Below are 24,316 nucleotides of genomic sequence, written 5' to 3' on the forward strand. Positions count from 1 at the left end.
CTGCAATCTGAAGATTCCTATCCCATTTATGTTATTTTTACTATATTAAGATTGATCTTTGGTGTGTTTATGTACAATTTTTCTTTCTGCTTGCTCTCCTTGTATTTCAAATTATTTTGTTTACCTTGAAATTTTCCTGAAATTTTCACTGTAGTATCAGTTGACTTCATGTATATTGAGAGTGGGACTTTTACATTTGAATATTCTAGTATAAAAAGTAGAGATGAGAAGGAAAGATAAAAGTTACTAGTTTTATTTACCGAAATGAAATATGTTGCACATTAAAATATATTTTCTTTATTTAATTCGACTCTTCTGAAATTGTCCACAGAACACATTCTATCTCGTCATGTCCATTTCTATTGTGACAAACTGAAGGCATCACAAAGGTACACAGGAACAATATCCAAATATTCTGTTAGGTAAATACAATAAACTTAGTTTCATGGACTTTTACATAAAACTGCAATGAACAATGACTGCGGTTGTCTGCATGGCGCACTGACTAGAGCGTTTGCTCTAGAGTCGCGGAGTAAGGAGTTGATCCTTATCTCGTGGGTTCGAATCCCACTATGGGACGCGGAGACCGATCCTTCTGATAAGACTGTATAAACCAAGGTCCCATGTCAAAGGTAAGAGCTGAGTACGGTTTTAAATTTTCAGCCCCCTTACGGCAAATGGTGGCATATCAATGAAATATGAAGATAACGAACAATATTCAATCTCGAAAGTCCAATGAAACGATACAAATTTGGAGCTGAGCAAACATGGACCTCAAAATTTAGAGGTGGGATCAGGTGCCATGGAGGAGTGAGTATCCCCTGCCGACCGGTCACACCCGCCGTGTGCTCCTTGTCATGATCGGGAAACAAAACCCGGAAAAATCCGTAGGCAGTTCAGTATATATTAATAATGGCCTAACAATTAGTATGAAAACGTCAGTCAGCATTTGACTCAGTGATAGGTTGTATGTGCTGACAAGGTCATTGTATCGACCGAAAACTAGCGAAAAGATGACTTCAAACGAGACTGTTGATATCCTTGTTTCGTCAACTTGTCTGACAACATAGCTTGTCTCGTTATAGAAATTGTTCATACTTAGAGCATGCTATTGCGTATCGAATCAACTGAGAGACATAAACCCCATATGCAGGTGATAAGGGTATATTGCTACATAAGTAAGAGAAGTTGACGATTGAAAAGTTGAAGTCATCACGTTTATCATAAAGTTTTGTTGTTAGGTTACCATTAACGTCTTTTTCTAGTAAAATATCTAAATATGAAACAGATGTGTCAGAATCTTTGGTATCTTTTATTTCAAGCTCACTGTGATATATTAAGTTGACATATGAATGAAAGTAACTATTGTTAATTGAAAATACGTCGTCTATATATCGAAATGTCGAGTTGAAGGTCACAGCAAGTGTTTTCTTCTCATGTAGAAGTTTTTTAATAAATTCTGATTCATATGAATACAAAAATAGGTCTGCTAATATGAGTGAAAAATACTCAAAGGGATCAAACGATGAATGCGTTTCGAAATACTGCAACGAATGACATAGTACATACATGTATATGTAATATTTCTATGTAATATACCGGTATATTTTTAATATGTTAATTGCCTGTATTATGTCTCTTTTATTACATTCTTAAGAGTTATGGGAGAAATCCAGAATAAATTAGGCTAAAAAACATATACCTCTTGATAACTGAATATCTCCTTTTTCTGATTATCACTCTAAAATTTAGTGTTTTGTGGAGTTTGATTGTATAAATCAATAACGAAAGATACAATTTAGTGTATTGTATATTTGAGCAACATTATAGACTAGAGTAAATTTTATTTTTTAGGTTTAATTATCTTTTATCATTTATAAAGTGGCAGTAAATGCTAATTTCTCACTTTGTGGATACATTTGTATGAGGGTTGATCCAAAAGTAATTTCACGAGCATTATAAAATCTTTAATAATGGAAAGTCTTCAAGTAATATATTAATATACATTCTTTTGCCTCTGTCTATTTTGACTGTAATCTAACAATCATTCAGATATTTAAAAATATTTTTTTAGTATAAAAATAAACACAAAGGTTACGTCTATCGTCGCAATTAATTCAAGAATGTATGAAATCTCGATCACTGATTTTTCAAAAATATTAACTGTCAACTAGCGCTTTAGAGTTTTGCTTTGTGTTATTTTATTAAGGACATACCCAACGTAGTTTGACCTTTATTGTCCTTTTTCCTGGAGTTGAAGAGTTCCAAAAATTAAAGGAAATGTGTGCTACATTTTAATGTCTATATGTGCTGTTGTACATTTCTTCTAACACAAGTTTGGATAAACAAAACATCTAAAATATATATTTAGAAATTTTTGTGTATTTTTCTTTGTTTGTATACAAGAATTTTCATCTATTGATATCGTTTCAAAACCCCTGGTAATGCATGCTGATTTTTTGTCTACGAACATCTGATGGCACTATAATCTTAAATTAAGAATATCTTGAAAAATTACCAGTAGGTATGGTACGTTGCGTATGTCCTTAAATTTATTTTAACGGTTTTAAGTTGTTGTTTAAATTTATTCCACTGCGTATTGATCTTGTGTAGCACCAAACGCAAGAGTGGGTGACTTTCCCTCCACACACTTTCTTCTTCCATGTCTATTGGTTGACTTTCTTTTAACAAGGCATTTCATATAATGTTTATATTTATTAAGTCTATTATTTCACATATTTGTAGTAAAATGTCTGACGTTAAGTAGTGACCCAAATAACGGAACGACTTTACTTTATCGGTCCCCAGAAAAACGCGCTAAAATATAGTGTCGCCGTAGGCGACTTCAATATATATGAGATCGCGTGAGCGATCGAAAAAAATAAAAAATATGAGGTTTTAAGCCTTTTTGACCCCAAATTCGAATTCTACGGTTAAAAGTTTAGTTTAAAACTTCGTTTATAAACGAAGTTTTTAACCTCGTTTTCTGAAAAAAAAAGTAATAAATGTTGTTTATTCAGTGAAAAGGAGACAAAAAATAATTGTGAACGAAGCGCGTGCGGCGCATGCTTAGTGCCGTTTCTTTCGTACTTAGCCATTTTTTTCATGTAAACAAACCAACGAGATGTCGTTGAAGCTGAATTAAGATCTTGCAAAAAATACAGATGCAACTGAATTTCTTAATTAATCTAAAGGAACAAGACACTAACCCTAATCTCTCGGATGGTATGCGAGGACTAACCCTAATCTCTCGGATGGTATGCGAGGACTAACCCAAATCTCCCAGGCTGATGCTAGACCATGCTAGACTAACCCATGTGCGAGGACTAACCCTAATCTCTGGGATATATGCGAGACTAACCCTAATCAGTCGAAAACTTATGCAAGGACTAACCCTAATCTTTCAGGTGGGTGCAAGACTAACCCTAACCAGTCGAAAAATGTGCAAAACCAACCCTAATCAGTTGAGTGACGTAAATCTTACGTCATAGTGCAATGAGCGCGTTGATCTTGCGGATCTGGGGACCGGTAAAGTAAAGTCTACCCCAAATAACAGGTATCAATCTTTTCAACAATTCAACAGAGGCGAGGAAGAATACTCTTTCATCTGATGCTACACCAAATGCATGCACAAATGAACGTTTGTTTGTTGTTTTACATCTTCGCTCACATAGAGACGCCATCACTTGCCGGTTGAGGACTGCAAATTTAGACCTATACTTGGTACTCAGGGGCTAGGGCGATTGCGCATTTGATCTTTTTCTTGACAGCACCTATTGCGACACGGAATCTCCGTTTATACGATGTCATCCGAAAGACCAATCTCCATGTCCCACAGAGGGATTCGAACCCGCGACATTGAGGACATAGAGGATATTCAATGCTTGTGAATGTGTGCTTGTGGATGTGGAATATATTTCATGAATGCAACAGGATTTTTTTTTTATATTTGGACGAGTGCGAAACACGAGCGTTCATGGTAGCTCAGTAGGTAGACCGCTCGCTCCGTGATCGGGAGGTCGTGAGTTCGAATCTCGGCCGCGACTGATCTAAGTCGATAAAAATGGGTAGCAACTGTTCCTTCGCCATACGCTCGGCACTTTGAAGTGAAAGTTGCGGGTCCTTCGGATGAGACCTTAAAAACCAAGGTCCCGTGTCACAGCAGGCGTTGGTACGATAAAGATCCCTCACTGCTCAATGGCCCTGAGTGCCGAGTAAAGGTCAAAATTTGAAGCCCTTCACCGATATATATGGTGACGTCTCCATATGAGTGAAAAATTCTCGAATGGGACGTTAAAAAACATACATACATACAATCAATCAATCAATCCTTTGCATCCGTTTTTTCCTAACACCCTAACACAGTGTCATAGGCTGGGAAGTCATAGTGGAGCAGTTGAGACGTCATAGCTTAGCAGTTATGAGATTGAAAACATTGTAACATGGATTTTAGCAACATATTTGGGAGGAAATTGGCAGTTTTAGTCTGTATCAAGATGATTTAGTTACTATCTCAATCTTATTACATGCCAGAAATTATATTTTACTTTGATATCCTTTCCCACTATGAGAGAATATCACTTTAGTATCCTTTCACACTGTGAGAGAATATAACTTTTATTCAATAAATAAATCAATATTTTTTTCTCATTTATTCCAAGCTCTCTGATTGGCTCAAACTTGATCATATGATCAAGTATATAACAGCATATAGTCCTGCGTTACTATTTAAAGATTCTGAAATGCATATCAACTTGATCTTTCTAAAAATGGAAATAATCTTCTATAAAACAAGAATAGTGCTGACTTCAGAAAAGCTAATACCATGTATGACTTGATGTTTCTATAAAATGCTTCCACACCTGTATTCTGTAATAATTGGTAAGAAGTAACAAGGCCTTGAATAAAGAACTCCTTTATATTAAAACATATTAAATATGTTTTTCTTTTCTGGTATATTTACCGGTTTAAACTAGTTAATTTCCTAAATTATCAGTATAAAGGAAAGACAATTACATTAAACAGCTTAATTTATTTGGATCTCCAGACTCCATGTGTTAAAAAAAGACAAAAAAGAAAATCTGTGGCTTGTTCCCATTATATTCAAATTTTGTTTTGTCAATTACTCTAAAAAATAATATAACACATATTGCCCTTTCATTCGGTCAATCCATAGATATATAGACTTCACAGAAAAGCACCTCGTGCTCGGTCGATATAATTCTCTGTGAAGTCAATATATCTATGGATCGACCTCCTGAAAGTGCTATTTTAGTATAGAATTTAACCATTTAATAAAGTGGGTTAGGTTATCTTTAAATTGCATTTTTGGGGGATGCCATCAGGGACGTAGCATCGTTTTGGAAAGGGGGGGGAGGGGCCAGCCAGAGAAAAAAAATCAACTTACCCGCAAAAAAATTGACAAGCAAAAAAAAGGAGTAAAATTGAAAATTGTCCGAACTTGAAAAAAAGGAAAATTGAAAATTGTCCGAACTTGAAAATCCTATTTCGTGGGGTGGGGTGGGGGGGTGGGGGGGGGGGGTTCCAACTTCTTTCAGTACCAAAAATAAGAAAAAATAAGACAAAAATAAAACGATCTACACCATGCAGTGAAAGTATTGTCACAATCATAGTTGGAATTTCCTCTATGGTCTATATTCGGGCATTTTATAAATTAAAGTCCAAGCCTTTTGATTTCATTGACAACTGCTTTTTCAATAAAAATGAAACTCGTAATTTAATTACCTTGTCATTGGTCATTTGCAAAATTACTTTGTTAAAAAAACATTGTGATTGTACACACAAGTACACTGAAGTTGACATTAAAAAGATGCTTGAGTTTCTGATTGACAAATCTATGTGGTTTTTGGAGACCAGGTCTTCCAACAATCTATTGGAATTTCCATGGGTACCAATTGCGCCCCCTTATTAGCAGACCTTTTTTGTATTCATATGAAGCAGAATTTGTCCAAAATCTTATACGTGAAAAGAAGAAAACACTTGCTGTGGCCTTCAACTCGACTTTCAGATATATCGACGAAGTATTATCAATTAACAATGGTTATTTCCATTCTTATGTCGATACGATATATCCCGGTGAGCTTGAGATAAAAGATACCACAGAATCTGACACATCTGTTCCATATTTAGATATTTTACTTGAAATGGTAACCTAACAACCAAGCTATATGATAAACGTGATGACCTTAACTTTTCAATCGTCAACTTCCCTTACTTATGCAGCAATATACCTTCACCACTTGCATACGGGGTTTATATCTCTCAGTTGATTCGATACGCAAGAGTATGCTCTACGTATGTACAATTTCTAAAACGAGGTAAATTATTGACAAACAAGTTGATGAAACAAGAATATCAGCAGTCTCGTTTAAAGTCATCATTTCGTAAGTTCAATGGTCGATACAATGACCTTGTCAGCAAATACAATTTATCATTGAGTCAAATGCTGACAGATGTTTTTCATACTAATTGTTAGGCCATTATTTACAAACTGAATTGTCGACGGATTTTACCGTTATTTCCCGATCATGACAAGAAGCACACGGCGGGTGTGACCGGTCGGCAGGGGATGCTCACTCCTCCCGCCTCTGATGTTTTGGAGGCCGGTGTTTGCTCTGATCCTATTTTATATTTTTTAATGGACTTTTTAGCTTGAATATTGTTCGTTATCTCCATATATTTCATGCATCAGTGTTGACCAGATAAGTAAATAATTTCCCGATGGTAAACATCCACACTATCAATAGATTTTTTCTCTCAATATCTACACTCACCATATGAATGTTTCTTTTACTGGCCATTAAAAAATATTGACATGATTGTTTTGTAGTTTTACACACACACACACACACACACACACACACACTCTCTCTCTCTCTCTCTCTCTCTCTCTCTCTCTCTCTCTCTATATATATATATAAAAGGAACATGTGACATGTTTTAAAGCTTCGATAATTATTAAAACAATTCGCTTGCATTTTAAATTGTTTATAATTAAGGACATTTTAATAGCCAGAAGAATCAATAAATGAATACGCAGTAACTATCTGTTTAACAATTTAAAGGCCACCTGGCTTTTGATAGTGTGAGATTAACCCCCCCCCCCTTAATTTATTTCATAATAAGCTTTAAAAAATATCGGCTAGCAAATTTTGAATGCTCACTAAAATAAAAAATAACTGCATGTACAGACCAATTTATGAATTCGATTGATGGGGAAATCATGAATTTAGCAAAATTAGATTTTTAAATTTATTTCACATAATCTTGTTATCCAACACTACGCTGCATTAATTTTTCTTACTTTTTAAACAGATTAAGGGTTTTTGAGTTCTAAATACGTCATGTACCAGTGAAGTTTGAAATAAAATTATATTTTCAGAAAATGTTCCGAATATTCAACTATCTTTCGATTAATGCAATCGAATAATCGACTAAGGAAAATAAATATTTTGACATCCCTAATATATATATATATATATATATATATATATATATATATATATATATATATATATATATATATATATATATATATATATATATATGATACTTCTTTATGAATAACTTTCTCTAAAGATACTAATGAAAACGTTGAGGTGACCAATTTTATATTAAAGTATATTAATTATTTGGTTTCACTCAAAATTAGACAAGAAACGTGTGTATAACGTTGACTCTATTTACCAAAGACAGACTTCCTTGGTAATGCAATGTGTATATGTATTTTTGACATCTTGAGTATTGGGGATCTCAAGGTAAATAACACCAGTACTACTTAGACCACTCCCTCTCCTCAGGTAACCGTACGGTAAATAAATTGGGACGTCCTTATCGATTTTATGGCACTTATCACTAATCTTTTGGATCAACCGTTGCACATGTTATGTCTTTCAAGTGTGTGAAATAATTTTGTTTTACATAAATTCATTGAATATCATTGCTATAATGATTATATAATAGAACCCATCATGATCAACATCATAGCAGAAAGTTTATTGACAATGTATACTCTATTCAAGGATGAACAATAGCACCGATTCTCTGAACAGTCGAGCACTTAAGCATATTCTACAAGCAAATAAATCCAATTTTTCATATTATTGTTGATACAACATAAATCCAGCACAATCTCCAACTTTCCTTCATACAGATCCTAAATTCATGATCACAGTTTTCTTTGAAATATCAACTCTGTGTCCAAACGAATGACTTCTGCGGGGCTTAGAACTCTTTAGTTTGTTCTGTGAACCAACTCTCGAATACAGTTCTTTGAGCTGATACATACCAGATGTATCCGACAAAGTTCGTCTTATCGTAACAAGAAAACCATTTTCTTTTTCTTCAAAATTTGAACGATTTCGTTTCTTTGAACCACTAAAAAATTGACAAAGTTTTTTAAATCTTGGTGTACTTCTTACAGCTGATAACACATGGAATGGTGCTTGGTCTATCGCCTTGTCAAGAGATAAAAGAATCTGATCGATCTCCTCCTTGGTTGTTCCTTTCTCTTCCTTTCTTCTGAGTGATCTCTCTATCTTTTTAACATCTTCCTGCAATAAATTTCTAGAGAAATCCACATACATACACACTGTGGTGGACAGAATGTAGGGAGTGACTGGTATATTTACACTAAGAACTGGTATAAGTGGAATTTCTCTTTCAATTGTTTGTTTAAAAGCAAGGTTTAATCTTTCAGTTAAGTCTGCTTTCCTTAGAAATCCTGGGGATATGACAACCATTACATTTCTCGATGAGTTAATTGATCGTTCTAACGAGCAGTACACGTTTTCTCCGACCATGGCGTAATCCTCTTCTTTCACACAATGGATGTTTTTACTTTGTAACGCTGTTACAAGTTCGCAGACCCAATTAGAAACTTCTTCCTCTTCCCCATGGGTCAGGATAAAAAGGTGTATCTCTTCCTTGAGAAATCTAGTCATGTTTCTCAGTAGAATCAACAAATAGATTTCTCCTAATTACCTGCAATAAGAACTAGATTGTATGACAGTGATACCCGCTCATAAAAGTGGTTGCCTCTAATTTTACTCATTTTCATATCTGGGTAAGATGCCACAATATCGTATTCCATAATTTACATAAATATACAACACATCGAATTGAACAAAAATGCTTAGGTAAGCATGTGGCCCATGGACCTCTTAAATTAGTATTTCAAATAATAAGAATTTCATCACCAGTCTGAAATTACTGAAGCATTACTCCTGTTAAAGAAGTAGTTTTGGAAAGGATTTTAAAAAAAAGGATTTAATTTTTCGATAAGCCTCCTTGATGAAAATAAAATTTCCAAAATTTCATTACACACCTACTGGACACTTCCAATCAAATATTATAAAAGATGATTTGGCTACTGTATAAAGTGTAAGGGGCTCAGGGAACCAGGTTTAATCTCTCGTACTAGTACATTAAAATTACTGGCATTAAAATTAAGTTTATGTAAATAGTGTGTATGCACATAATCAATATTAGCTTCAAGTGTCCGCGCATTAGTGTATATGTAGATCATTATCAGTTTTGTGCTCACGATGCTCTTAATATCTGACAATTGCTACTTCCTTTTAAGAACTATATACTTTTGTAGTGGTTAACTTTGAGGCCAAGTAAGCAAACCCAAGCATTTCATAGCCATACTGCAAGGGAAATTAGTATCAAGGTATTTGCACTCGGCATTATGAATAGTATTCATAAATATAAATGTAGACGGAATACTTTTATTGATTCACAGTCTTTTCACTGAAACCTCTAATATATATAATTTTTTTTACCCATTATCTAAATGTAAATGAAGTACTGCATTTAGAATTACCTGTCAGGAGCATGATGTGAAAATTGTAACATGAGTTGTTTATCCAAATAATACTATCCTTTTCTGCTAGAAATCCGCCATTGTATATCATACGCACCACGTGAAAGGAAATAACCAATCGATTTTGTGTTTTTTTTTATGGTGATCTCATGAATATAGAGATTGTTTACAAATGGCGACTTCACGATTTGTTATCTTTTTACAAATTAAAACACAGCATTGACAAGTTATCGTAAGTAATGATAGATGTAAGATGCATTGTGTACAGGTAATAGATCAAATCTTTACAGCATGGTTTTATTTCCAGGCGCGGATCCAGGAAGTGAAGTTAGGGGGACGCAAAATGTAGGCTTATAACATATAAGTTTTTGTACAAATTCCAAATATCACATATAAATTTAAACTATTCCATAAGTTCAAAAAACTGATGGTGGTGTCCGTTTGTCCGTCCGTCTGTGGGTACATCCGTCCATCCGGTATCCATCTCTTATCCGCAACTGCTCTTATACCATTGAATGAAATTTTATGAAACTTTCACCGATTCTTTGATACATAGTGTCATTGTACATTACTGTATATTGCTAGCAAAATGCTATGTTCATACCATTAGAAGTGCACAAGAAAATACTGAATGTAATTTAAATTTCATGGTCTTCTGAAAAATGTTAGGAAAAATTATATTATAAAAAAATCTTTATATTGTTATAAAAGAACTAGAGGATTTTTATAATTGGCAGGTATTATTAGAAAATTTGGAAAACTGGTTTAAAGCAAAACTATATAAATTAGCCCTGGAACAAGTATATTCATTATAGAAAAAAATGTATACATTTAAACATGATTAATAATATTGTATATCATGTCCTTTTGCAATTTTACAGATATGTTTTTATCTTAATTTGTAAAAGTTCAAAGCCAGTTAAAAAAAGAGGCCCATGATCCGCATCGCTCACCTTAGCATATTGGCTAGAAAAAAGCACAAATCAGTTCAGCATTGAAAAGTTTACATGGGGTGGGTAACACACTTGAATTTTACACTACTTAAGGATATTTCCATATCAAGATAACTAATAATTTTTCTTTTTTGAGAGCAGAAGATTATAAAAGATTTATAACAGATTTTTTTCCTCTATATTCAATTGTAAAAATTAAGTCCCTCATTGTGACCCCTCCCTACGCCCTGGGGTCATAATTTAAACAAACTTGAATCAAAACTATCTGAGGATGCTTCCATATTAATATGTCTAATCATGGCTCTGTTGTCTTTGAGCAGAAGGTTTTTTAAAATTTTTTTCCTATATATTCCTATGTTAAACTTTGATACCCCACTGTGTCCCCACCTTACCCTCGGGGATCATCATTTGAACAAATCTGAATCTACACTACCAGAGGATGATTCCATATCAATATGACTGATCATGACTCTAACTTGTCATTCTTCAGCAGAAGGTTTTTAAAGGTTTTTTCCTCAACAGCTCGACAGTTATTTTGACACTTGGACTGACTTGGTTCAAATGGAATCTAGAGAAAAGTTCGCCACAATATGGGCAGTCCCAACTTAGGAGAACTAGCTTTCAGATAGGTTATTATTTTCTGAAATTATAAATAAGGGAGTAGGGAACTGATGATAACTTAATATTGGAACTCTCATACTTACATGTATATATATATATATATATATATATATATATATATATATATATATATATATATATATATATATATATAGCACACGCGGCGGGTGTGAAAGGTCGACAGGAAATGCTCACTCCTCCATGGCATCTGATCCCATCCCTGATGTTTAAGAGGTCCGTGTTTGCTCTGCTCCTGATTTGAATAGATTTTTGAGCTTGAATACTATTCGTTATCTTCATATTTTTCATCTGAAACTTTATAGGCATTCTGCATGCCTTGTTCCCCCATTACCTTTATAATTATTTCTAATCTGAGCTTAGGCCCTCTCAAAAACTAAGCCAGTTATTTCATTCAAACCAGAATTTTTTGTTTAACATTGTAATTGCTTTTAAATACAGCATTATAGAAATAAAAAGCTTCAGTTTACTTGTATTAAGTGACAAGAACGTTAAGACGTTAAAGATTTTATGGATGGTATTATATCTCGTTGTTATCTCTCTTCCTGTAGTCTTTGTAGAGGAAAAAACATTACAGAAATCTTTTCTTGTGGTTGAATAAACAGTTCGTTCATAAATATTGAAGAACGTGAAACCTTGATAGAAACCATTAACTCATGCACTTTTAAAGATCTAATCTTAAGTTGTACATTTGTCCTTAGTAAGCCTGATACTTAATTCAAGGTCAGATATAATGTTATATTTTTATCAGTTTATTTGGTCAAAAATCAGAAAATCAAAATAAAAAAGAGTTAAAAAAAACGATCGTAAGATATTGATTATTAAGTATATATGAGGTGTTTTAGATTTTTTGAGGTTGATGACAATGTATTCTTCTGGGGATTATTCTTTCTATTATAATTATTAGAAGAAATAAAAACCAAAGATACTTTATCCTTTTCTATTTGAATTTAGAAATTCGTATTTCAGATCTCCTCTGTCTCTCTCAAAAAAGAGGAAAAAAAACTTAAGCGCTCATTTATATTTAAAAGTCATAGATAGGAATTATTCTATAAAGATTTACTACTCCTTACTCCGTCCCAAACAAGATGGGGTGGGGTTGGGATGGAGTGGAGCTCTTCCAAACCATTAAAGTCACATCGTCATTTTATCTCTGAATTAGTCAAAATGATATACTTAAATTAAATGTTTTGTTAAATGTTTTCGAGCAGAAAATCAACGTCCTGCAACTCATTTTTAAGACGAATCGCTGCTGCGCGCAGTAGTTACACAACAGGAAAGAACTAAGTACGTTACGTATTTTTCGAAGGCCCACAATTTTTCCTATTTTGATATACAAGTTTGCAAAAATATAACTACTATTTACATGTAGAAGATTGGTAGCTGCATGTGAAACCAACGTCCAAGCATTCTTTCTTAGAGCAGAATAATTTTGATAAATAATCTATGTTCATTAATAAGTTTTTGATGTCACATGGTGGCATATTGCAGACACGGCTGTTAAATTTGCATGGGAGAAAAAACTGATTAATGAACCTTAAGTCATTTACTAGTAAATGTTTGTGTAAAGGGTTATGGATAGTAATGTATGCAATCTATCATCTCTACCTTTTTTTAATCTTGAAATGTCAAGCTTCTTTTAAATCTTTAAATCTGAAGAAAGTTAATTTTTTGGTAGACTAATTATTTCCAAAGTACTGGTTCTTTTTGAAATAAAATACAACTCTAATGTCTATCGTTTCTCTAAGAGTTGATGAATAGGAACTGTTTATAATAATGTAAGATTTGTCATGATTTTACCGTTGAATTTTAGCACTGAAGTTTGTTTGTTCACATCAGCAAGCCATATTACATTCGAATTTTCTTTATCCGTAAGATGAATTAATTCAGCGCGAAAACTAGCTACAACAGGCGTAAAAGTGCTTCTGAGCTGCAATTCTAAATAAATCAATCAAACGAAAATCGTACATATTTTCTGTTGAATATTTACTAAAACTTAATCATGTAAAATCTAAAAATAAGTTTATATCAATTGTGAACTTTTTTCACATTATCTTATGACAAGCTACATCCTTTTCCTTAGCATTTTCACAGGAAGATCGAGAAAAATCTTGTCTTCGATATAAAAATGAAAAGGTTTACTTTCACTTCTTACGAGCAATTCAAAAGAGATTTAATCTAGCAGCAATATTATCATAGGGAAATCTATTTCCTTTATCATACAAATAAACAAACATTAGACATATTGACGAAATGGAAACGCGCTTTTTTATTTCTGTTGGAACGAGATGGCTTTTAATCTGCAAGAAACTTCATCCATTCCCTACTTAATCCTTGATAAGGTTCCAACAAGGAAGACAGACAGGAGCAGCCTCTGGATTGATCTTCTTTATTTTATGCTTTCTTGGTGATTTCTTTTCTTCTCCCCTTTTATGTTATTTTGTTACGGCCGTGTCAATCGTTGGATCTCATGTAGAAATAATGAACTGTAGTTTGAAACGTTGAGCTAATTTCAGTCATTATCCAAAAGAACGATAAACAAAGGAATGGTTCCTTTTGTCGTGCATTATCATCTCTAATGTCAGGATTATAGGCCGTTAGTAACATGAGCGTAAGGATGTATACTTTGACCATTGAAAATTCATTCAGGTTTTACCGCGACTAATATTTGTGTCTGCAGTATGAATTTTCTAATCACATTGTCTGAACAATAATCATGCAATACATCATTTCAAAATTTTATAAACAGCATTTTTTATGGTCAGTAAAAATAGCTTCAGGTAAATGAGAAGTGATATGTTCTGAGATTGTGCCAGAACAAAAGGCTATTAGAAATGTGCAAAAACTATAAATGAGCGAATATTTTAAGTTATAATTGATGTTCTTTCAGAAACTGCAGAATAATTTTAATCTGAATCTTATCTGAGTTAACTCCCAAATGAATAATAACATTTCAATGGAGTTCTTATTTTTAAATCTTGTCGGAAGAGGAAATAAATATTAATGTCCAACGATTGAAAATTTTAAAGAAATTATGTGATTAATCGATTGTTGACACACAGAAACTGAAAGTTAAAATTGTTTATGGATGTATATTTTGATTAATATGTGTTTCGACTTACATGCGCATAGTATAAGAATCTTAATCCATAATTTTTTCTTCATATTCTCTATTTTTATGTTATTTGTGAGATTATTTTTCATACTATTAATAAAAGGTTATATTTGATAATAAGGACATTATAACGACCTTAGAATTTACGAAATGCTGACTTTAAACGAGGTTTTTGAAATCCTTGTAACATCAACTTATCTGTCAATAGCTTGTCTCTTTTTAAAAATTGATCGTACTTCCATCGAATAAGTTGGGAGACATGAACACCATTTGCAGATGACAGTTGAATATTACTACAATAATAAGGAAAATTGACAATGGAAAAGCTGGGGCTCGTTTCTCAAAAAGGCCTACGACCAGGCGTAAGCTTAGTCCGGACTAAGTCAGTGACTAAACCCCAAAATCGGACTAAGTAGCGTTTCACAAAAAGGCGCAGACTTAGTCGAGACTAAAGTTAAGCTTAAATCTAGGCCTTTCATGAGTAGGCGTAAGTTCTTAGTCTGTACACAGCTTGAAAAAAGTGACAAGTGTTTTGATCAAAAAGAGATTAAAAAAAATTATTATTTTGTACGTATACGATGAAATACCTATTCATGTACGTATATGATATGCAAAATATCGTGAAATACACAATTAATATGTAGATAAATAGAAAGGCAGTAAAAATCCAGCGAGGATGAAATACCTATTCATGTACGTATATGATATGCAAAATATCGTGAAATATACAATTAATATGTAGATAAATAGAAAGGCAGTAAAAATCCAGCGAGGATGCAAACTTTATTCCATAAAAAGGTTTGATGAGCTAGAAATTTGTAAGAATTTTGAATTGTGAAACTGGGTAAGATATTAAGTGCCCGAGATTTTAAAAAAAAAAGCAGGCAGGCATGGTATGGGGGAGGGGGCTGCAACCCTCCCGTTTTTCCCCAGTAATGGTGTTTTGTGTAAAAAATTAAGTTGTAATTTAGGCTGACCTACACTTTCAGTATTTGTTTTCTTGTACTGTCAAAGTATGCTGAATATTTTGGTTACTCAATTACCTACAGCCCTTCACCATCCCCCCACCCCACCCCCCGGGATTCCTGATAATTTGTCATTTTTGAAATAGATAATGTTTTGGGGGAAAAAAACTCTTCAAACAATATACATTTGATATATTTTCGATAATAAGAAATATTCGGTAATTATGCCATCAATTAAGTTAATGCATCTTTTACCTTAATTTCCCCTTTAATGAAATATATTTATAGAATAGAAAAATATGAATTTGTAAAATGTTCCAGTAATTAATTATCTTGACAGTAATAGTGTTTTTTCCTATTTCAAAGGAGTAACTGTCATGGCGTATAAGACGTACGGATGGGTCTTTTTTTTTTTTTTTAAATAGGTATTTGTTTTTAATCGATTTACAATCTATCGTACTTTTCTCAGACGAATTTTGTTTGGGAGTGTCTTTTGATCGATTTATGAACAGATAAACACTTTATATTACATGCATTTGAAAAGAAAGTGGTCAATAACGTGTTAAAAATGTTTTGTTATTGTAAATGAGAAACAGTTTCAGATTTTTCTGTCATTTAATGCATTATACACATAAAACGTATCAAGAAATTTTGCTTATTTAAAAATATTTATGAATATGAAAGTCATGACTTGTTAATATCTTTATATCTAGATAAAATCTTCAAGAAACATTCTGCATCTATAAAAGAAATACATGTATTCAAGAGCCGAATTTAATTTTCGAGAATTCATGAGGACATGAACTACGACGCTTCACGCAGGCGTATTTCATGAAGCTTAGCGCTTCATGATAAATATGCAGGCGTGAAGCGTTGTAGTTCATGTACCTCATGAATTCTCAAAAATTAAATTCATGTCTTATATTTACATTATTTTTCTAATGACTTGCCATATATTTTTGTCATTCAACGATCATTTTTGGAACAAAAAATTTGCACTAAAATAGTTGACTTTAATCACATCACAATGGAAATATTCTTACTCATCCCACGGTAGTTCATGAGAACATGAACTTTTTTTTTAATTTGCAAAGGATCTCAAGGAAAAATATTTGAAAAATGTAAATATATTATTATCATATTCTTAATAGAAATTGAAAAGATTACTAGATTTAAAAGAAAAAGATGGTGATGTTGAAATTTATACCTTTCCCGATCTAAATAAATCTGATCCCGACTGGAAATATATTAAATGAAAATATTTCAGAAATTTATAAAAATACTAGACTGCTTAGCTTGCCTGTAATATGGATTACAAGAAGTTGATTAACTAATTATAATATATATATTATATTATTGATAAACTTAAAATAATTGATTGACTAACTGAGCTTTTGCAAACCTTTATTGAGAATGTGTGTGCTAATGGAAATGTTGTATATGCGTATTTTTACATGGACTGTGTAAATTATCATATCGATATTAATGTTATACTGTATGTCCAGAGTGTAATACATGTATTATAATACATGTATCAGCTTGAATGCCAAGAAATCTAATTCAGTTAAATTATTATGTTATGAAATTATAAATTCAATACAGCTGATAAATTTTCAAAAATCTCTTATCCATATTTTTATAATATATGATTTCTTAATTGTTAAATTTTCCACAGGTCCATAGAAAGCGGTGGGACCAGGGGCCCCGGCCCTCCACTTTTTCTGAGTGAAGTATTTTGCTATATTAAATTTTCCTTGAGATGCTGGTGCCAACCCAACTCCAACCCCCCCCCCCCCCCCTCATGCTAAATGTACTCCAATTTTTCGCAAGTATGTACATCGTTTGGGTTTTAATGTATGATTGTATATCGAAGTATCACAATCGAGTACATGCACGTTCGTTTTTCTAATGTAACTGTACCTATATAGATTTTTGAAAATTTATCTGAGCATACAAAAATAGTTATTTAATTTTTATGCTTTGACCTTGAAAATATTTATACAGATAGGTTTGCGTAATATATCTGTTTGAAAGATGGTGAAGAGAGAAAACATGCACGCGCGCTAATGCTATCCGTGCCTTACTTCTGTATTTAGGTTTAAAACATGATCGTGACGTAAACCTTTTGTTTGTGTTGTCCATTCTATAGCTTAATGTTGAGCTAACTCCCCAAACAATCCATTAATTCACCTGTAAGTGTCCATTCTTTTTGGAAAACTGTCCATTCTTTTTAAGAATGGACAGTTTTTTTCAAAAAGAATGGACAGTTAAAACAAACAGAATGGATAGTTACAGGTAAACTTTGAAATGTGCCCAAGAGGAAACAAAAACAAATACATTAAATACGATTTAATTTACATGTAAATAACAAAAAGAACATAGAGATCTAAGTTAATCCAGAACACAATGTCTGCACAGCATCTGCTCGATGTTGCACCTTTTGCTGCTGTCTAAAACTACGAGAGGTGATCAAAAAGTTCGCGAACTAATTGAATAACTTCCGTAAAAGAAATGAAATTAGGTTTTAGTGTTCATTATTTTTTAAAGTAGTCCTCTCCGATTTAAATGCACATCTGCCACAGTTCTGCCCATGCGCAAATCACGTGATACAGGAGGTCACGTGACATTCTCCGAAGCGTTCCGTTCACAGGATGTAAAAGATTTTTTCGAGTCTTATATTTCTTACCATGCAAGTTATTTTTTATAACAAGAACAGTCAACTTGTCAAAAAATGGCCAAATCTCGGCAATAGGATGGGTGGATAAGGATATCCTTTCCCGGAATGAGCATGGTGACCATCGCAACCCGAGTTTTCCGTATTGGGAGCGTCGTTTATCCAATGTGGATATAAGGCATGGCGCCTTCTTTTTATCATATCTGATATGATTAAATTCTAAAGTGAACGATATTTTAGGGATTTAATAACTGTATTATTGTAAAGATATTCAACTATTTTTCTAACTGTAATTTGGCCGTCTTTCATATCAAATCGCTCAACTGTGGACACATCTCTTCCCCAGCTTGCTTTCACTGGGCAAGAGAACAAACATCATTTTTAACCATCTCCCTTCTTTCACTAAAACAATCAATCCAATTAATGAATAAACTCCTGGCAAGTCTTTTGTCTTCATAAACTTTGTACAAAGTATTATATGCTATTGCAAAGGAATTTCCAAGATACACATTAAACTTTACAGCCGTTTCTTTGCTCGAGTACGACTGAGTCAATCATTTTTTGTCACAAGTAACCTACCTAATGACGTCATTTTCACATTGTGACGTCACAAACATGGATCAAAACATTACATAAAACTGCTATATATAGAACACTTGTATGACTATATGTGTGCCAAATTTCATTCTAATCTGAATTGTGGTTTTGAAAATATAGAGATAGTTCGCGAACTTTTTGATCACCCCTCGTATGTACATGTATATCACGTGAAAAAACACACTCAATGGTTTATCGACACAATATCACCTACGTCTCTTTAAACAACAGTTTTCGCCGATGTATTACAAGTTGATATAGGGTTTCATGGAGCAAATTTTGATTTTGTAAATGTGAGCATAAAATGAAAGATTATACATCATTTTCAATATTTCTTTCTTGAATATAAAAAAAGAATTGAAAATGAGTTTCCAAGTGACAATTAAAGTTGCCCTTTATTTTCAACACAACTGAGTTCGTATTGATACTTGTAGTAGCCCATAATGCATTGCGACTCATTTAACAGTCGGTAAAGAAAACTGATAGCAAATTTAACATGCAAATTTAAGCTGACTTCAGAAAATCTAGTGGTCTCGACCTGTTTATTTCGAGTTTGCTACAAACAGTATATTTTCAGCTTTTGTATATCATTATCTTCCTGTAATTTGTAGTAATTGTCCACTATCACCTGAATACGGTGTTTATTCGGAAGGGTATTTTTGAGTACTATCAATTTTTAAACTGATGCAGTCTACTAGCAAATAAGCTGATGATACAGGTCTTTGACAATCCCGTTCATATTCAATAATTCTATGGTTATTGTAATGACCTTGTTTGCGAATATAGTCTTTCACAGGGTAGAATTTTGACTGACATTTTTCTTACCAATTGTTAGACATTTAACATTGACTACGAATTGCTCCGTCTATCTGATCAATACAAGGGGCTCGCGGCAGGTTTGACCTGTCGACAGGGAATGCTTACGCCTCTTAGCACCTGGTCCTACCTCGGTTGATTCCAGAGGTCCGTGTTTCTGCTCTGATCACTGTGTGTACTGTTTACAGGATTTATGAAATTGATCACTGCTATCATTTAACATATATAAAGGAAAGTGTCTTTCAATTTCTAAAATGAAAAATTTAAATTTAGAGTTTTAAAACAGCAGTAAAATAAAAAAAATCTAAAGCTTCTACTGATTGTCTTATTTTGATTACTATAAGAATTATTGTCAAAACTTTGGCCAAAAAGGTTTATGTTGTTAATGCTATTTGGCACTTATCCCCTTTTCATTACTTTCTTAAGTATCTTTCCAACATTACCCGTCATTGGGTCGCATTTTGACTCACATAATTCAAACCAATTGTTAGGTTTTTTGCTATTAAATATAATGTGACTACGGAATATTCCGTCTACCTAATCAAGACATGTACATAAGGCTATTGGCGAGTGCAGGGGATGCTTACTCCTTCTGGGCACTTGATCCCAGCTCTGGAATTTCCAGGAGTCCGATTTTTGTGCCCTGATCACAGATTTCTTTTTTTAAAGATTGGATCAATGTAAATTATATACGGTACTAATTTCGATGCACCGGATGCGCATTTCGACAAATTATGTCTCTTCAGTGATGCTCAAGCCGAAACGATTGAAATCAAAATTATTTAAGTGAAAAAGACTTAGAAGAACTGAAAAAAGGTGCCAAAGGAAGGAGCCAAATACGTCGAAGGATCAGAGCTATCCATAAGGGAGATAATCCTAAACTTTGAGATAAATTTCACCACAGCGATTAAATATATATATTCGTATTTTCAAGCTAGTACCAAAGTACTAGGTCAATGTTTTTTCTTCACCTTTTTTCGTTATAAAGTTAAGCTGTTAGTTGGCCAACGGATTTTTCAGTACCCTGGAACAAAGTTAAAGAGCATGAATTGCATGAAGTAATTTTAAAATGAAGTTCTGTATTAACTTTTTAATGCAGGGACGCTTTCCTTATATCACAATGGATTCCTCGAAACATGCTTATCTTCTTTATGGATCGGCGTGGAATGATCCCTAATCACCAGGTTCCAGAGGAATTATGCATCCTAATACTAGTGGGTTGTATGAATCAATTGATGCAATGTAATTAAAATAAATTGGTGTAATTAAACATAAGATAATTCTTCATAAAAATGATATTAAAATGAGAAAAAAAAACCCACATAAAAAAAACTTGAACGACGATACGACCCTGTCCAAACCCTAAGCTCAAGTTAATGACTTCAGACCCTAAGGGCATAACTCGTGCTTTGAGTGAAAAAAGACCGGTGATGGATATTGAGGAGTTAATTCTTCACCAAGATAATGCTCTGTCTCATACAGCTCTGGAAATGCAGCTTGACACTGATATGGGATTTTAAAGATTGGCACCCCTTAACAGCCCTGAATTCGCACCCATGGACTTCCGTGTTCTTTCCCCGAGGTGAAAGAAAATCTGATATGCTTTGATAATGTTAAGATACATACTGATATTAATGTATTGTTTGTCTATATATATATATATATATATATATATATATATATATATATATATATATATATATATATATATATATATATATATATATATATATATATATATATATCCGGTAAAATCGTGGACAAAGCGTTTTCCTCGAAAAATATATATCAAATGGTTTTTATCGTTTTAATTGTTTAAGATTTCTGTTCATTTTTTAATTTAGTTTTTAATTTGACACTTCCTGTTCATGTTCATGTAATCTTAACAAATTTATCTCATATTACCCTGATTTCTTGACAATATTGTAGACAATTGAAACAATCAAACTTAAGATAATGCAGAAAGAGTAACATTGTATTGAGATGAAAAGGTCATCTCAAAAATCAAATTACAACTTTTTAATTCTTCTTCAACATGTACCTATAATTTATCCTGTGTGTTCATTGTTCAAACTCTGTGCCTTAAAAGCTTATGTAACTTATACTCTTAACAGAATCATGTCTGATGAAAGAGGATATTCAAAATACTTGAGTGTTAGTGAAAAAAAATCGTGTTTCAGTCACGTAGCGTTTTAAAATGGATCGATTTCTTCGAATGGATCTTGGATTGTTTTAGTCTCGTATGGATTGAAATTCAATTACAATTTCCAACCAGACCTTGCGGTGTTCATTTGTTTTGCCAGTTAAATGATGCGTCTGTCTCTGAGGTTGATTTCGAAGAAGTATAGAAAAACACAGATAAGGAAAAATATTCCTGATTAATAGGTCTATTTTGGTTTTATTATGTTGATTGAAGAGTAGGAGACGATATTTAAGTTGAAAAATTCAATGGTACTGTCTTAGTAAACAATGATTAAACACATGTCTTTGACTGGTGAAACATTCATAAAAGAAGAAACATGACGTAATCTGCATGACTTGAATGTTGTTTTTATTATTTCAAAAACCTTTCACGATAATTATATATCATTACTACAAATTAGCCTGGTCTTACACTAAAAGTAAACATAGCTTGCACATTGTTTTTCTATTTCTCAGACGGTGATCGGCTATTTTAAGTTTGGAACATTCCAGTAATGGTAACCCTAATGCCATTGCCTGAAACCAAATCTACTAATTATATATTGGATTTTTTTTTTAATCTTGAAGGTTTTTATGTTTTCTGACTTCTGCGGTTGATTTTAAAGTTTAATATTTTATGCACCTTGACAATAAAATTTATTATCATATCGAGCAAAACAAAAACCTTAAAGGAGCTGTCAGATCCTGTAATCAAAAATGGCAGAAATAAAACCACCATCAGCCGCTTACATTTTTCTCTCCGTTTTTTCTCTGAAAATCAGTCTAGCCCAGTTTATCTATGAAATTATTGCTATGAAAAATTGATTAATAAATAGGAGTTTTCAGTTGACCTCTGGTATCATTTTTAAAAATTGTTTTTCTTCACATCTTAGTAACGATACTTATTTACGATTAGCGTGACATTAAAATTAAAGGGTCAAATGAAAATTGTGAATATAAGACCTCATAAATATTAATTCTGCGAACGTTTTATATTGCAAATCGTATACAGGGCAAAACCACGGACAACTTGAATCACCAGAGATAGGAACAAATGCCTAGGAGGCGTAAGCATCCTTTGTCGACCAGTCACACTAGCCATGCACGAGCCCTTCCATGTTATCATATTTCAAGGGAAAATTTCCCTTTCAACTCGACAATTAGATATATCGACGAACTTTTATTAATTAATATTAGTTACTTCCATTCATATATCAACTCTATATCCCAGTGAACTCGATATTAAAGATACCTCAGAGTCTGCCACATCTGTTTTATATTTAGATCTTTTACTGACTGTAGACGAAAAAGTCCAACTTAAAACTAAATTGTATGATAAATGAGATGACTTCCGCTCTTTTCCTTGTTTATGTAGTAATAATCCGCTATCAACATGGTGTTTGTCTCCCTACGTATTCGATACTCAAGAGCATGTTCTAAGTAATACATGTAAATTTTTTATCCGAGGCAGACTACCGACAAATATGTTGAAGTTAAGGGATTTTAACAACCTCATTTAATGTCAGCATATCATAAATTATATGGTCGTTATAATGACCTTGTTTGCAAATATAACCTATCATTGGATCGAATTTTGAATGACATATTTCACACCAATTGTTAGGTCTTTTTGAACTAAATTTGACTAAGGAATATTCTGTCTACCTGATCAATACTTAGGGATCACAGCGGGTGTGACTGGTCGACAGGGGATGCTCACTCCTCCTCGGCAATTGACATCACCTCTGGAATTTCCACGGGTCCGTGTTTTCTGCCCTGTCCACAGATGTGTATTGTTTGTACAGTTTTTTTTTATTGAACAATGTTCGTTATCTTCACCTTTTTTCGTTCAAATGACTTTTAAGAGAATAATTATCACTTGACCTTATTCTTTATCATTTTACTATGTTACAGCTCTTGCACAGAACATGCACAACTAATTAAGGCATGGCGAGAATATGAATTCAGAATGAATCTTTTATGAATATGTGCATTGATGCAATATCTCTATCACCAGGATTCCAGATAGCATTAGTTCATTCCAATAACTCAAAGCGCGCTGATTGAAACATTTCTAATAAATAATTAGACACTGGAGAGAAAGCAGATAAGAATGCAACAATTAGGTTTTACGTTTCAGCATTGTTTTGAATATAGATACTTTTAGAATGATCCATTGGGAACATCTGCATCTGTCAAATTTCATAAGGAGATAATTCTCCTGATTGAATGAAATCTTAATTGCTGCAGGTTTTATATCAATTTCAGCTGTTGAGAGAAAGTTTGCATATTGCTCCGTTATTGTCAGATAGGTACTCATTCCCTAGAAGAATAAGATGCCATATTTGATTTCGCTATAACATTTGAATGTTTAATAATATCTTATGACCCCCCCCCCCCCCCGTCAGGAATCTTTTTCAGTTTAACCAGTCATATGACAAAAAAAATTCAGTCAATTTTACATAGTTTTGCGAACTTGAAGACTTTCACTAAATACGTGGATCAAAAAAGCCTACTTATATTGTAAGA

At 33.1% G+C, this 24,316-nt stretch overlaps 1 protein-coding gene across 1 annotated transcript; it reads right to left on the reverse strand.

The window, feature by feature from the left end:
• Nucleotides 1-8,000: 8,000 nt before the first annotated feature.
• Nucleotides 8,001-10,008, reverse strand: LOC133174989 (uncharacterized). The gene is made up of 2 exons (XM_061310080.1): nt 9,848-10,008; nt 8,001-9,003 (listed from the first exon to the last, which is right to left on the reverse strand). The coding sequence occupies exon 2, from the start codon at nt 8,961-8,963 to the stop codon at nt 8,166-8,168; it is 798 nt and encodes a 265-aa protein (XP_061166064.1). The 5' UTR covers nt 8,964-9,003; nt 9,848-10,008; the 3' UTR covers nt 8,001-8,165.
• Nucleotides 10,009-24,316: the final 14,308 nt, after the last annotated feature.

This window comes from Saccostrea echinata, unplaced genomic scaffold (assembly GCF_033153115.1).
Source record: "Saccostrea echinata isolate AGI-Se365-2 ecotype Australia unplaced genomic scaffold, CSIRO_AGI_Sech_v1 ptg000060l, whole genome shotgun sequence".
NCBI classification, from domain to species: Eukaryota; Metazoa; Mollusca; class Bivalvia; order Ostreida; family Ostreidae; genus Saccostrea; species Saccostrea echinata.

Bases quoted from the DNA above. Each gene is read 5' to 3' on its own strand.
- LOC133174989 (XM_061310080.1), bottom strand. From the start codon at position 8,963: ATGACTAGATTTCTCAAGGAAGAGATACACCTTTTTATCCTGACCCAT.